Source organism: Falco rusticolus, chromosome 6 (assembly GCF_015220075.1).
Source record: "Falco rusticolus isolate bFalRus1 chromosome 6, bFalRus1.pri, whole genome shotgun sequence".
Classification (NCBI taxonomy): Eukaryota; Metazoa; Chordata; class Aves; order Falconiformes; family Falconidae; genus Falco; species Falco rusticolus.
In genome coordinates, this window is record NC_051192.1 from 68,709,113 (window position 1) to 68,723,824 (window position 14,712).

General features: G+C 41.1%; 1 protein-coding gene across 1 annotated transcript in view; it reads left to right on the plus strand.

Annotated features, from left to right (window-relative positions):
• DLGAP2 (DLG associated protein 2) overlaps window positions 1–13,831 on the plus strand; it is a 109,552-nt gene extending 95,721 nt beyond the window's left edge. The window contains exons 10-11 of the mRNA XM_037392774.1: window positions 3,829–3,981; window positions 6,327–13,831. Of these exons, the coding sequence (XP_037248671.1) occupies window positions 3,829–3,981; window positions 6,327–6,545 (372 nt within the window). The 3' untranslated portion in view covers window positions 6,546–13,831. The remainder of the gene's footprint in view (window positions 1–3,828; window positions 3,982–6,326) is intronic.
• The last annotated feature ends 881 nt before the right edge of the window (window positions 13,832–14,712 follow it).

The following is a 14,712-nucleotide window of genomic DNA, read 5'->3' on the forward strand; positions in this document are numbered from 1 at the left end:
AAGAAATATGCAAAGTCAGGCAAGCAGGAGATGGCCACATTTGTCTTACCAAATACATCACGTCTGCTCCCTTATCTAGTCATTTGTTTCATAGCGAAAGGAGGAAATCTTCATCAATGTCTAAAAGTTTCTCACTGCACATTTCAAAGTGCCCTCCATTACCTGATTGATTAAGCTATGCAAACTAAGATTTGGAGAGCCTAACCTCCACTCCATTTATCTTCAAGTGGGTCCAGCACTTGTGCTTGAGAGCATTACTGTAATAACAAGCGCAGCTCGCAGCTCCTGCTCAGCACAGCCATCAGCTGTTCGGAGGTGTAAACAATGTGCAAAAGCAATAGGAGCACAAGGAGAAATCTAGAGCTTTGCAGACAACGTGACCAAAACACTGGCAAGATTTTTATTTCTCTTCTTATTTGGATAAGAAACCTTTGAACTCCACAACAGCAGCTTTATCCCACTCTGAAGATTTAAGCTCTGAATGTTCTTCAGCTTCATTAAATCAGCAATGGGCTCTGCAAAAAGCAGCAACTGCAGAACTGGACTTAGCTCATTCATCTTTTGAGACTTTTCTTCCTATGCCTAATGATAGAGTTTGTTGTTAAATAGGCACTTAGTGCATATCCGCAGCAGGCTTTCCATATGCTCCTAAGGCAGCATCTCGGTGCCCCACAGGAATGCTACCACATAGCAGCATTCCCTTGCTCGAAAACATCTAGCACTTACGGGGCTACCACACAGCAGTTTCTCTAAAAGTGTTCAACAACAATAAGCATAAATGTAGGACAAAGAACAACGGCGTTTACTTCTGCCAATTCAAATTGCAGCAAGGGTTTAGGAAGAGGAATATGCTTACTCAGACTGAAATTTACCAGGAGACTCACCCATCGCCTATGGACTCTTCTAAAGCGTCATGGGAACTTCAAGGGACACATTTAATTATGCTCAGGGTTAAGATCTCTTACAAAAGATTCTCAGCATAAATTCATGAAAATGTAAGCTTCAATAAAGTCTTTTTTAGGAATCTGGCTGGCTGTCTCCTACAGTGTACTGTTCCCACTAACTGCCAGATAAAAACCATCACCAATTAATAACACTTCCTCCTGCATTATTCACATTACCTCTTGTAAAAACCCTGTTTCTTCTCTGAAGTGTCCTCCTCCATACTCTCAAGTCAGCACAGATCCTGTTCAGCTCATTAGGCCATCACTCAGTATGTCAAGGTTGCAGGCAAAAACCAGAGCAGCTTGAGCACCAGCTAAATACTTTTTGCTTGCTTTAGGCTTCCTCCACAGGCAAGCCTGCGAAGCTGAATTCCAAATAAGATACAAATAAAAGACGAGTTTCTGAGAAGAAACAGGTTTAAATCAATCTTTTCAAAACTTAGTTAGTTGTAACAGTAATCATTTGTGCCAGCATTTATCTGTAGACCACAGATCCAGAAGCACTAGCAGCAGGAGGCAGCCCTTGTGCCCAGACAAGGCACCACACGCTCCTACGCCAGCAGCGACGCCAGAGGCTGCCGTCTTCCCAAACACCACCAGCAAAGGTGGGGTGCACAAAAGAACAGAGGAGCAATTAGTCTTCATTCAGAAGGCAATGGATTTCAAGGAGTGGCATCATTTTGTAGCTGTTTAGAGGAAAATGGGGAGAGGGCTGAGGAGACCAGGCTGGAGAGAACAGATTGTGATATAGGATGTGTTGCTGTGGGACTGTCCTGACACATCTCACACAGGGAGTCAGTTCCTGAAGCCTGAGCTATTGACCTCTGTAGAGTAACTAACACCCCTGACATAAATTGTAAATGGCTTTGGAGTAAATTGGGATCTACCCAATGAAGTTGTTTTCAGTGAACACTAATCTGGAGCTGTATCACGTTTCCCTGAACTCTGTTATATCTGTGTGGCCAGTTCTGTTAAGTCCCTGAAGCTCACTGTGTAAAGGACACTTTCTTCTAGTGAAGAAGACTTCTGAGTGGATAGGCTTTTAGGCTGGTTCTTGGCCCAGATTCCCAAAGGGGTTTAGGTGTGGATGACAATGCATGTTGTCATGCCCAGCTCCAGGCACTCGGCTCCCACAGTGGCACCTGCAAACCCAAGTGTAAGAGCTGTAGAAATGCACGACTCAAGGGAGCAATTGAACAGAAACGCTGACTTAACTCCCAGTTTTTAGGCAACTATGTAGGGTTGTGTTTAATATCTAAAACGCCTTTGTCCAGTAGATTTGTAAAAGATGGGGCACAGAGCACTTCAGCAATCACACCAGTGTTTCTAACATTGTAAACTAGTGATTACAGCTTTTGCCCTGGAAAAGGGAGATCTCAAGTCCCTTTGGCCTGCTTGTGGTTCCATCTGTCCCACCCCCGTTCTGTAGACCATCTTAATGGCTTCCTCCTGCCCTGGAAGGGAACAGACATTTCTCCATCTTCTTCACAGAGATGTTTACCAATTAAGCCCTATTTCACTAAAGTGACAAAGCTGTCTCCTTGAACTAATACCAATGCTCACAGAGCATAGAGTTAAGAGTCTGCATAGCACCTTCTAATGTAATTTTTATCCAGCATTGACATCAGTTAATTGACATTATTAATTGACATTAATAGTTAAATGGAGGGTCATCTTGCTAATCGTTACCCCTAATGTTTGCTCCATTAAGTCTGGTGCGCATAGCACCTTTTAATTGCAGTACCTGGGGGTAGTGCCTTCCCAGTTCCTGAGCATGATTCAACTCCCTGAAGAACAAAACCCAACCATCCCTGTAAAAATTTTATACCTTATGTATTTGAAAATGCAAAACAATGTAACATAAGCTGATGTGATGGGTTGACTTTGGCTGGATGCCAGGTGCCCACCAAGCTCCTCTGTCACTCCCCTCTTCAGCAGAATAGGGACATGGGAGAGAAAATAGGATTAAAAAAAAAACCCAAACCCTTGTGAGTCAAGATAAAGGAAGTTTAATGAAGCAATAGCAAAAGGCATGCACATGGAAGCAAAGGAAAGCAGATGTTATTCTCTACTTCCCATCAACAGGCAATGTTCGGCCACTTCCCAGGAAGCAGGGCTTCAGTACGCATAGTGGTTTCTCTGGAAGACAAATACTGTAAATAACGAATGCCCCCCCTTCCTTATCCTTTCTCTTAGCTTTTATATCTGAGCAGACATCCTATGGTATGGACTATCCCACTGGTTAGTGGGGGTCAGCTGTCCTGGCTATGTCCCCTCCCAAGATCTTGCCCACCCCCAGCCCACCGGTGAGGGGGATGAAATGCCGGAGAGACAGCCCTGGTGCTGTGCGAGCGCTGCTGGGCAGCAGCCAGAACACTGGTGTGTTATCACCCCCTTTCCAGCTACCGATGCAAAGCACAGCACTGTGAGGGCTGCTGTGGGGCTCAGCCAGACTCAATACAGCTGACAACTTCTTTGTGATGGTGTTGTGCTTTCTAATCAGCTATCGTGAATGTAATTTTTAACCAGAAGGACTTCAGGCTGGCTAGAATACAAACCACATTCCCCTCCCCTTTAATAATCAGCAGGCAGAGGCTGTCGGCTTGTCCCTTTTTAGAAATGCAGGTCAGCGCAGCATATGGTGCTAAGGAACTTCCCGTGCCGCACGGATTCAGGAAGGCTCGTATGAGACATCCAACTCATTCATGTTTGGGTTGTGTAGGAGGCAAAACTTTGCAGTCACAGCTCCCAGCTGTGAAGCGCACATAGCCTTAGCAGTGAGCAGCACTGCAGCAATGTAATCTGGCACGATGCCCTTCCTGCCTCAAAGCACTTTGTTTAAAGCCTTCTGGTCTATTCATATTCTTTCCTTTGTGCATGACAGGACCCGAGTGCCATGCCGAGACCAACTTCCCAGGACCTAGCAGGTTTCTGGGACTTATTGCAGCTCTCAATTGAAGATGTCAGCATGAAATTCGATGAACTGCACCAGTTGAAACTCAATGAATGGAAAATAATAGAATCACCTGAAAGGAAGGTAAGCAGACCATGAACAATACCTTTTACTCCCCATTTGGAGTCCTACAGTCTCCTTGTGAATAGTGAAGTTCCAATAGTGAAACACACAATAGGTTTCTAACCCTAGAAAGTATTGAATTGGCATGGCTCAATTTATACACGGAAACCTTCATCAGATGTGAGGGGTTTTCTTTTTAACAATGTTGAGCTGAATTGTATAACAAATAAAATGGGGTTTGCTAAGTTAGTCCACTCCATAACACTTTTGTTCAAATTATTTGGATTCACATTCTAAAGTCTGGCACTGAAAGATGTTCTGATTAAATAAGACTGAGGACAATAGCCTGAGAATTCAATCAAGGTAAACTTGGCGCTCTGGTACATTTGGGGCAGCTCAGACCTGAGCACTACAGTGTTTGATCTGTCCTGCACAACAGCCGATACTAGAACAGGAGTGAGATAAAAGCATGTGGCAGGGCACAGCGCAGGTCGTACTAAGGCTTGGCCCACCAAAGTCTGGGGCAGAGAGTACTTCTGGCAAACTGCCTGCACCTCTGCCCTGCAACTCCACCACCTGGGAGACACCCTGGCCATGATGCTTGCAAACAAAAGGTGGCACATGGCCCATGAAAGCAATGTAATTCTGAAACTGCCCTTCCCCTTTCCTAGAGCTCCATCTCTCACCTTGATTATCCCACTATCCTTGCCGATTATTGTATCAGTCAGATGAAGAGGGCATTTGGTTTGAGTCAGTACTGTTGGCCTCAGGTGAATACTTGTTTGGTTTGGGAGGAATTAGGAGGCATTTTGACAACTCTTTCATTTCTTCATGCTCCTCTTGGATTTTAATTTTCAGCCAACTGGTTGGTGGATGGTGAGTTTGCAACTCTTGCTTACTAGTGACAACTGGAAGTAAGAAATTATTGTAGTGACAGCAACAGCAATGTTCCTAAGAGGGAAAAAACTAAGAGTGGAAAGGGGAAAAAAATAGATGGGACAACAGGAATGGAGCACTTATGTTCCTGGCTGAAAACAGAAAATTAAAAAAAAAGACTGGAAGAGCTAGCTGTCATGGGGAATAGCATCTTAAGCTGCTGCACTGTTCCTGTTGAGATGAGAATGTAGAACTGTGTTCTTAAATAACCTTAGTTATTTAGTCTTGGCTAATGTATTTTGGTAGTAAACTCAGAATTCGTTAAAAAAAAAAAAAAAAAAAAAGACCAAACAATGAAGAGTCAGTAAACCATAGGTGCATCAATTCAGTTTTTGTATTATTTGAATCCCGCTGTGCATTGAATTAACTGTGTTCTCCATAAGGAACAGCCCATACTCTGGACTATTACTTTAAATGATAATGCAGAATGATGGCTCATAATAACCATACTATATATATGAAGTTGTGGAGTCTCTGTCTTTGGGGCTGCTCTGTCCAGTGCTAAATATGATGTTGAAGAACCTACTTTAACTTCAAAGTTGCATGTAATTTCAAGTGGGCTTTGAATGGGGGTTGTATGAGATCACCTTCACAGGTCACTTCCATTCTAAAATGTTGTATTATTCTGTGATGCTACGTTATCTTTTTAAGGCCTTTATATGATATTTCATGGCCTCTAAATGGAGTAAAATACCAATTTCACACTTGAAAACAGTGCTTGATTTAAAACCTGCAGAGCAATTTACAGCAACTTTGGTACCAAAATCTACTGATTCTCACTTTATAATTTGATAATTCTTCAGTATAATTTTCTTTAAAATGGTCCAGGCTGGCAAGCAGAACAATTAGCGCTATATTCTCTCTCTGATTGCTGCTTGCTTGTTTCCATTTAGCAATTCATGGAGGAGACTAAACTAATAGATATGTATACACAGCTGCTATCTCAAATCCAGCTGAGGCTAAACTCAGTGTGATTAATTTCATTAAAAATCCTGTCCTGCTAATCTTAGACAGTCTTTTCACTTGATCATACCACGCAGATGCGCTGAATTCTTATTGGAGAGCCAGTATGTGTTTCTGTTTATACTGAATGTAATAACGTGTCAGCTAAAACTAAGCAAATGCCTAGGAGAGTGCGGTACGCAGATTGCATGTGCAGGGTACCTGCAAGGACAGTGGAAGGAAGCGTAGTCTTTTTTAAGGCACAGGACTGCAGAATCTGTAATGGTTGCTGAAACAACATGGTTTTGTCAGTGTCCCTGGTGTGGATAGCTATTCATGTAATCCATTAGCCAGCTGATTGGAGAGCACAAATTGAGCATGCCTGATGTATGTAAGCAGTATTTTGCATTTCATGTCTTCAATTTGCATGCTCTGCTGACAGTACCTGCCGCACATAGTTCACCCTCAGTTTTAATACCCTATTGCAGGAAGAAAGAAAGGTTCCTCCTCCTGTACCAAAGAAGCCCCCAAAAGGAAAATTCCCTATCACAAGAGAAAAATCTCTGGACCTACCTGACAGACAGCGACAAGAAGCTAGAAGACGGCTAATGGCTGCTAAGAGAGCAGCCTCTTTCCGACAGAATTCAGCCACAGAGCGTGCAGACAGCATTGAGATATATATCCCAGAGGCTCAAACCCGGCTTTAAAGACAGAATGCTGCAGTTCCTTTTTTAAACAAAATGCTTGTACAGTTTGTCACTTACCTGGTAATTTTTGTCTCATTCTCTCCACTAAATATGCCCTTGCTGTTGTGTTCTTTGTGCCATAAGCACAGTGGAATGCTTTTGATTTCCTCAGAATTTGCTGAGCTCACCGCAAGAACGACTTCTTTTTGTATTTATTGTCTGACTTACAATCAGCTACAATGGATAGGGCTTGTCAAGACCTGACTTATCCAATATATTCTCAGAGGACAACAAGAAACACCTCTTGAGATGGAACCCAGCTTACTTTTTTGTTATTTATATTTTTATAAAACATGTGATAATTAGGGATAAGAATAACAAACTATAAATGGGTGCATCTCACCATTCACTAGAGGCATTAGCTAATCCAAGTAGAAGGTGCTACAAATGTTAAGAGCAGGAAAGAAAGAACCCATTTATCTCTCTGACCTCCAGTTTCTTTTCCTAGAACCCAGCTAACATATTTACCCACGTGCTCTGCCACTCTTCTCATCTTTGTTACTGCAAAATAACATTAGGCCTCTCATGTCATGTCAAGTTTCTGGAGATGAACAGGGATATCCAGCCACTAAAACTCCAAAGTTCGTCAGAAACCAAGAAGCGTACAAGTCTGGTGGTGGTGGGAATGCCCACTGAGAAACGTTTGCTGTTAGCAGTATAACGACACTCTGAAACGTAAGCAAAATTATAATGCAAGAGGACTTGAGTGATGGGTGAAAGGAAAACGGAAGCCTTAAAAAGTTAGACCTTCTGTAGCAAGATGTGTAAAGAAAAAGTTATACTCGCTCCTTTGGAACACTCATTGCATTTTTAACTGTTCTTTTACATGTTAACATTTATTTTATAAACCTTCTCTCTTTCATTTCAAGAGCTGTGCTACATATAATATTTCAAACTCTCAAAATGCTATATCAATTGAGTTTCCAGGGTATCCTTGAGAAAAAAAATATCTTGCTTGTTTAAAATGCCAGTTGTGATGTTGTAAACAGTTTAAGAAATATGAATGTGAGTGGTAAGTATATCTAAGTTTAAATGGTTATGTTAAGGTAAAGGTGAACTGTGGTTTACAGTTGTTTTTTTGGGATTTTTTAGAACTATTTTTCTATGCACTATCATTTACAGCAAGAATAAGCTTCTTGCTTGCTTCAGACATAAAAAAACCACTACCCCATAACTCAAGAGATAAGTGATTGCCAGCCATGGAATATAAGGAAAATAATATATTTTCAAGCCTCGCATTGTCAAGAGAGAAGTGGTAACTACCACAGTCAAGAGGCTTTAATTTAAAACAAATTCAGACAGAATTATCCCACTTCACCTACCTTCCAGAGCCAACTGAGCAACCCAGCACTTAGAAGTCTTCAGGTGAAGACGCAATAAGATGAGTAACCCACAGCCCCTGATTCTAAGGTCTGAATCCTACTGAACACTACTTTAGGTCAAAACAGTTGGAACCCAGTGAGACAGACAGCCCCAACTACTGCATCCCCTGTTTACCTGCTTTAACAAATGCAATGTATTTAGCCATAGGCAGAACAGCTATTTAATTATACTCGAGCACTTTGGTTCTTCACCTGATGAGCACTTTAAATCCGAATCCCATTCACCCTGCAGCCTGATGGATGACTGGAAACATGACGTATCATAGGTTATGCAGATCTGACATTGCTTCAAATCTGTTTTCTTTTGGGGTTTTTTTTGTTTTTCTTTTTCCTTCTCTTTTTCCTACAGTGTGTAGTATTAAGCATGAGTTCTGTCTTTGGAGCACAGCTGATAAAGCATGTTTAGCTTCAAGATATGAATCTTTAGAGATGAAGTTTTGAGCAGTTTCTGTGAGGAGAAAACCCTGTAAATTGAGCCTGATATCTGGTATATACTTTACCAAATAGCCTTAATCTGTATTTGGAAGCAAAAACCAAGACGAATGTATAACCTTCAAAAATGCAAAAAAAAAAAAAAAAATATCCCTGAAATATTCTTCTATAGATGAAAACATTATATTTCCCATCCCCTGTGTTTTCAAGGCATTTTCTATTAAGGAAAGAACTGAATGCTAGGTAGTGTACAGTATTGATGCTACTTCCTATATTTGTTGTTTTTTAAATAAAAAGGTACCTGCAGACATTGGCATCTTTAGTCTTGAAGAGTGATGTCTTATTTAAAATGGAGCTGCTGATTAGAAATGTCCACACACGACTAAAGCCAGTGTCTTTCCTAGTTTTAAAATAGAGACACGCACCTATACAAATATATATGGCAGCTGATACATTTTATCTAATTTTCCTGTACACTTCAAGGAGAAATCACACTTGACTTACTCGCTTGAAAACCCCCACCTGCAGCAACAGGTCTTGCGATTATGACAAGTTGTATTTGATCCTGCCAGTTATCAGACTTTATAAAGACAAATTTAAAAACAACAGGTTACTGGTAAGCTTAGATCCCAGCTGACCTAATAAAGCTGACCTGGAGCAGTTCATAGAAGCCTTTAATTTTAGAATCATATTTTGATAAGTTTTTTGATATTTTAAAATTTTATTGGATGTTCTCAGGCAAAAATAAGCCTGCATGAATGACACCAACCCTGTATTTTACATTTCCCACGCCATTACAAAAAAATGTTCAATATAAGCTTTTGGATGATTTGTGTTTGTTCCACTTTTGTTCAAAAAAAAAAAAAAAGACTCAAAAGTAAACTAGATGCCTACTGAAGAACCTGATAATATGTTATCTGTGCATGTTACATTCAAAGTGCAATATTTATTAAATTACTGTACAGGTAACATTCTATCATTGAAGGCAAATAAGCCATTTCTATTTACATATTGTAAATCTGGTTAGTTTTGAAAAATAACGTTATGCTTATCATACTTGTGTTGCAAATAAATCAAAGTAAAATTGCCTCACTCCCTGACATGGGAAACACAGCATGTGGTATCTTAATAAATGTATAAACAGATCAATTGTAATCTGACCCCACATCACAAAAATAAAATTCAGTTACAAAACCAACATAGGAGGAACATAAATAAACATAAAGATAGAAAGTGGAATGCTTTCTACTTAGAGACTTCATGAGGTAAACCCACACAGAACAGCTGGATATAGCAAAATAGTTTAGTCTTTAATTAAATACTAATTGGACTAATATTTATTTTAACAGATGAAAATTATAGGAAGTGTCTCTTCATTTCTTCATTGCCTGTAAAACACAAGTATAATAAACAGATTCTGAAAATTTAAATAAAGACCTGACTGGTAAAATTGTGAATATTCACCGTACTTATTTTTGCTTTGTATATTTTTTTAGACTTGAAATTCTTTGTAAATTGGTGAAGTACATTATGAAGTGTTTTATTATTTCATGTTGACCTGATTAGAATGGCCTTTGACAGTGTGCAAAGACTAATAATGATGTAAAATTTAATACCAAAAAATGACATTTTAATTCATGCTTAAACCTTGTCACTATGTTAGATTTGAGATCAACCAGGAAGGAATTAAAGCGTGCATAAGAAAGTGTGTGGATTTCATATATATATGTAAAATACATTTCATATAATGGAAATTATTTGTTTTAAACTAAGCCCATGTCCTGCCGTATCAGTAAATTAGTACTCTACTTTCATCTCCTTCAGCACTGCATCTAGTATGAAGTGAGGGAACGTTTGGTCGTTGGGTGGTTTTGCAAGGAAAAGAAAAAGCCACTACGTGACGATGTGCTGTACATGGCCCGCAGATTGCTCGTGCCCTGCTGGAGCCGTGCCCTGGAGGCTCCTGGCCCCGTGGCACCCTCGGGCAGCACCGCCGCTCCATGCCCGGTCCTCCCCCAGCCCCCCTGCGCCCAGGGCGGCGAGCCTCCAGATCAGCCCATCTCAGCCCTTTGCGTTCAGGGCCTTGAGCCTGCCCTGCCTGCTCGTGGGTTTGATGCCTTCCTCGGCATTCCAGCGTTGGTGCCCGTGCCAGGGGGCACACGCGAGGCTGACCCATGGAGTGCCGCATTGTGCATGTTAATTTGAAGTCTAAAGCTGGTGTGCAGCTCCAGGTGTCAAGCTGTGTGCATGGATGAGCTGTAAAATCCTGCGTAGCAGGAGCCTCAGTACTAGACAGAGAGCTTAAATGAAACGTGAAGCAGCGTTCTTCCTGCTGCTGTTCCCAGAGCATCTTACAGTGCAGTGATACCACCTGCAAACTGCATTTGAGGTGAAGAATATCAGCAAACCCTTTAATGTCTAGAGAGGTGCTTCCTGGCGTATAACAGGTTGACACATTCATACAGTGCCTTTCATCCAGAAGGATCTCCAAGCACTTTATTAGCCGACTCACAAACTCCAGGCTGGGCTGCAGCTGGGGCAGGTTACCCTGCCCATGGCCGCCTGGTGAGCCAGATCGGCGGGACACTGGGGGTCTCCTGCCTGTCCCCACCCTGCCGGGGAGTTTCTTTCCACACCACCCTCCCAGCACCTGGGAGGACCCTTACAGTACAAGCCTGTGCCAAAGGAGAAGCAAAGACTTGCTGAACCAAGAGGACAACCTGTGCCAAGCAGAGGCCAGGGCAATGCTCATACCATCCTTCCAGAGTGTAGGCAGGGAATGAAGAGCATCAAATTAAGTTTCCAGAACAATCTCTGCTTTTTCTGTTCGTGACGATGGCAGTGAAGGTCCCCACGGTGGAGGAGCTCCCCTGAGAGGGGCTGCAGGAGAGCCCTGGCCAGTGCCAGGCGCAGGGGCTGATGGCACCTGCAGCTGAGTCCCCTTGGTCGGGGATCTTCACAAGTCTCTCCTGCACAAGTGCATTCCCCCGCCGGCTCTCCTAGTGGAAGAGAGCCATCTGGGGCACGTGCTGCAAGAGCAGCCTTCGAGCGCCCTGTTCTCTCCTCAGGGCTGCCCTCCAGCCGAGCTGACACGAGGCGTAACGTGGGGCACAGGACTTAGGCATAAGGCATATGCTTTGGTGTGGGCAGCTGCTCTTTACCAAGACTCCAACCTTAAGGGTTCTTTGTGTGGCAGAGCGATGGGGACGCCTCTCTGCACTGGCAGGATCGGCAGAATAGAGACAGCCATCTCATACTGCAGATAACAGGAAGAGGATACATATATACGTACATATATATCTGCAACAATTTTTCAGTGTCATGGTCCCAGACAGTTGTACCCGAGAACCACAGTCAGCACTCATTCCTGGAGACCGTGCCACTTTCTTGCAGCTCAGCCTCAGTGCCGACAGCTGTGGCAGGGTCACTGCCTCGTGCGGCCTCACGGCCCATCTGCAGCTATTCACCGTGTTCATCTCCAGGGACCATCTTTTGGGAACAGCTGTTTTTTATGGCACAGTCATATGCATACACTGACTCCTGGCAGGAATTAAGCACTCTGTATACACAGAAACTGCTTAATTTATCTCTGAAATGCAGCTACCTCTATGGTGTAATGCTGCAGCTGTTTAACTACATAATAGGCTGTTCAGGACAGCACGTCTAAAACCAAAATTGAAATGGAAACTTGCCCAAAAGAGAATTTGGCCAGCATGTTTAGGCTGATTCAGCTCCTCTTAACAAAATAAAATTCTAATAGCTGCAAGAGGCCATGGCACTCGTTATATCTAAAAACGATATTCCAGATCCTTTCTCATTAAATGCGTATCGCATTTAATAAATGATGATCACAGAAGAAGACTGCATGTTCGCAGTCCCACCTGTCCACACCTGGGTGTTTCTCCCATTACCCTTCATTGCTGAAGCAGAACTGGGCCTTTGAAGTCAGATTGCAGATAATGTAAATCAGTATGTCTAACGGCTTGCTCTTTAACTGAGCAAACACAGAACAGTTTTCATCAGCTGGCAATTTAATCCTCTATTTTATTAGGGCCAAATTGTTATTTTTCTAAATTCGTTTTGTTGGACAGGATTTTTTACTTCTGTAGTACAAAACCATGAATATTTTCACCTGAGTTTAAGAGAGAGGGAGGTTTATTTGAAGCTGTGGTCATTATTCACCAACACAGTCCATTAGCGGGGATTTCTCTTCTCCTTCTCTTACTCTTCTTTCATTCAACACGGCATTTCCCATTCCTAAAGCTGAACCGTCATACAAGTTTCTTCTTTGTGAGATGAATTATTATGGAGCTTTGGGTTAAGTTCTGCTCTCAGTTGTGTTAGAATCAATGCTAAGAAACTGAAATCAGAAAGAAATGCCAGAGTTGGATCGGTATACTTCAGTATCTGACTCCGCAGGCCCTGCTGAGGTAGGCAGGAATCATTGTTCAAGTTCGCGAGTGTGTAATTACCTTGCAGAATATAGTTCTTCCTTTCAGTAGGTCACCATCAAGCAGAGGGCTTGGCAGTAGGTTCGAGTCTGACAATAGTCCTTACAAAGAAATACGAGCTTTGTTTATAACTCCCCGTGGAATCCACATGCTCATATCCATGCTTTGATTTACCCTTTGGAGGTCTAATAGTATGGCCATCTCATCTGAAAAGGGCTCAGCATGTATGTATTCTTTATTTCAATTTATATATTAATTTCATGAATTAAGAAAATCTCCCTTTCAAGTAGCCTGACTTATACTGCTCTAGACCTGTTCTTTCCTGAAGAAAAGCCACTATGACTCTGCAGGATTTTCTGTACAGAGACAAAACTCATACTTTCATTTACCATGTGACATGCCAAAATAATCAAGTGTGGCCTAAGGACTAAATTAAATGCCTCCTATAGAATTTCAAGGAATGTTAGAACCAGGAAACTAGCTGTTTAGTTATCATTAAAAGTATATATAAATATATATAAATATATATATACATAAGAAATCATATCAACAATGAGGATGAACTGAGTGCCAAATATTGACCATCTGTATAAAGCTACACTTCACTAGAATTAAACTATTTTATGTAATTCTCTTTCTCATGCTTTTATGGTTCTTTTGATAAATTCTATTTAGTAGCATGCAGGATACCTAAATTGAATGTACAGTATGTTGTTTCATTGCTACAATAATTTCTCGCTTCTCAGTAATATCTTCTTTACCAGAATGTTATTTGTTACTTTGGAGACATATTTGAGAATTGCTTTATTATTGAGTTATTCTTTTTTCATGGTTCTCTACTCACCTCCAGCTGATTGTAAGAAAATGTGCTTCACTATTTTGCCCCATGGCTCTTTTATGAAGCTGCCTCTTTCAATTGGTTTATGTATTGTTTATGTTCATCTCCTGTAAATAATTCTGCAATTAAATTTTTTGAGAAAAATAGAGTACACTCTTTATTACATTTTAAATTTTGCATTAGTTCAAATATGCCATTTCCAATCAGACAATTTGTAGACCACTCTATTACTTTAGACATGTAGCCTTTTGAGTGTCAGGAAATTAATTTTCAGTAAAATAATTTTGATAGGATTTTATCTGAATTCAAAGGAAGATATGTTGAAAATCTGAAGGAACTTGGCAAATAATGGAATAAGCTATGCAATGCTATCAGTATGTTTTGATTTGTAGTCATTAATACTATAGGTATAGAGTATCATGCACCGATTTTGAATCAGACCATTGTGTGTCATTAACAGAAAGAATAATAGCCTCTTTTGTGTGTAAAACATCCAAAACTGAATTATTTGTAAACAGTCATTACTGGGCAAAAGTAACTGAAAGAATTTGTTTTGGAAAGGTGAATCCTGAAGTGTCTCTGTGTTTGTTTTTTGCTGTTTGCAACAGAGTATCAAAAAAAACCCCTTTTAGCCCACTTTATGTTTTTCAGCTCCTTCCAGGGCAGACAGTTCTCCTTCTGGGAATGGCTTTAGCATGCCAGCAGAAAATTTGATCAATACTTTGCATTGGCCACACTTCTTGATAAGACAAAAGCCATGGTAGACGTGAAACAAAGATGTGTGGAGCCTCTGAGTCTAAACAAAGAAGGTACCAGAAATACTATGACAAACATGAATTTATCTGGCATAGGAAAGTGCTTAGTTGCTTGAATCATTGGATTTTTATTGCTCATTTATTGTATATACTATTGTAACACCTAGGAGCCCTAGCTATGGACCAAGAAAACATTGTACATTTACAAAATGAAAATATTTCCTTTAACACAAAGAGTTTACAACCCAACCATTAGGTGAGAAACGTCAG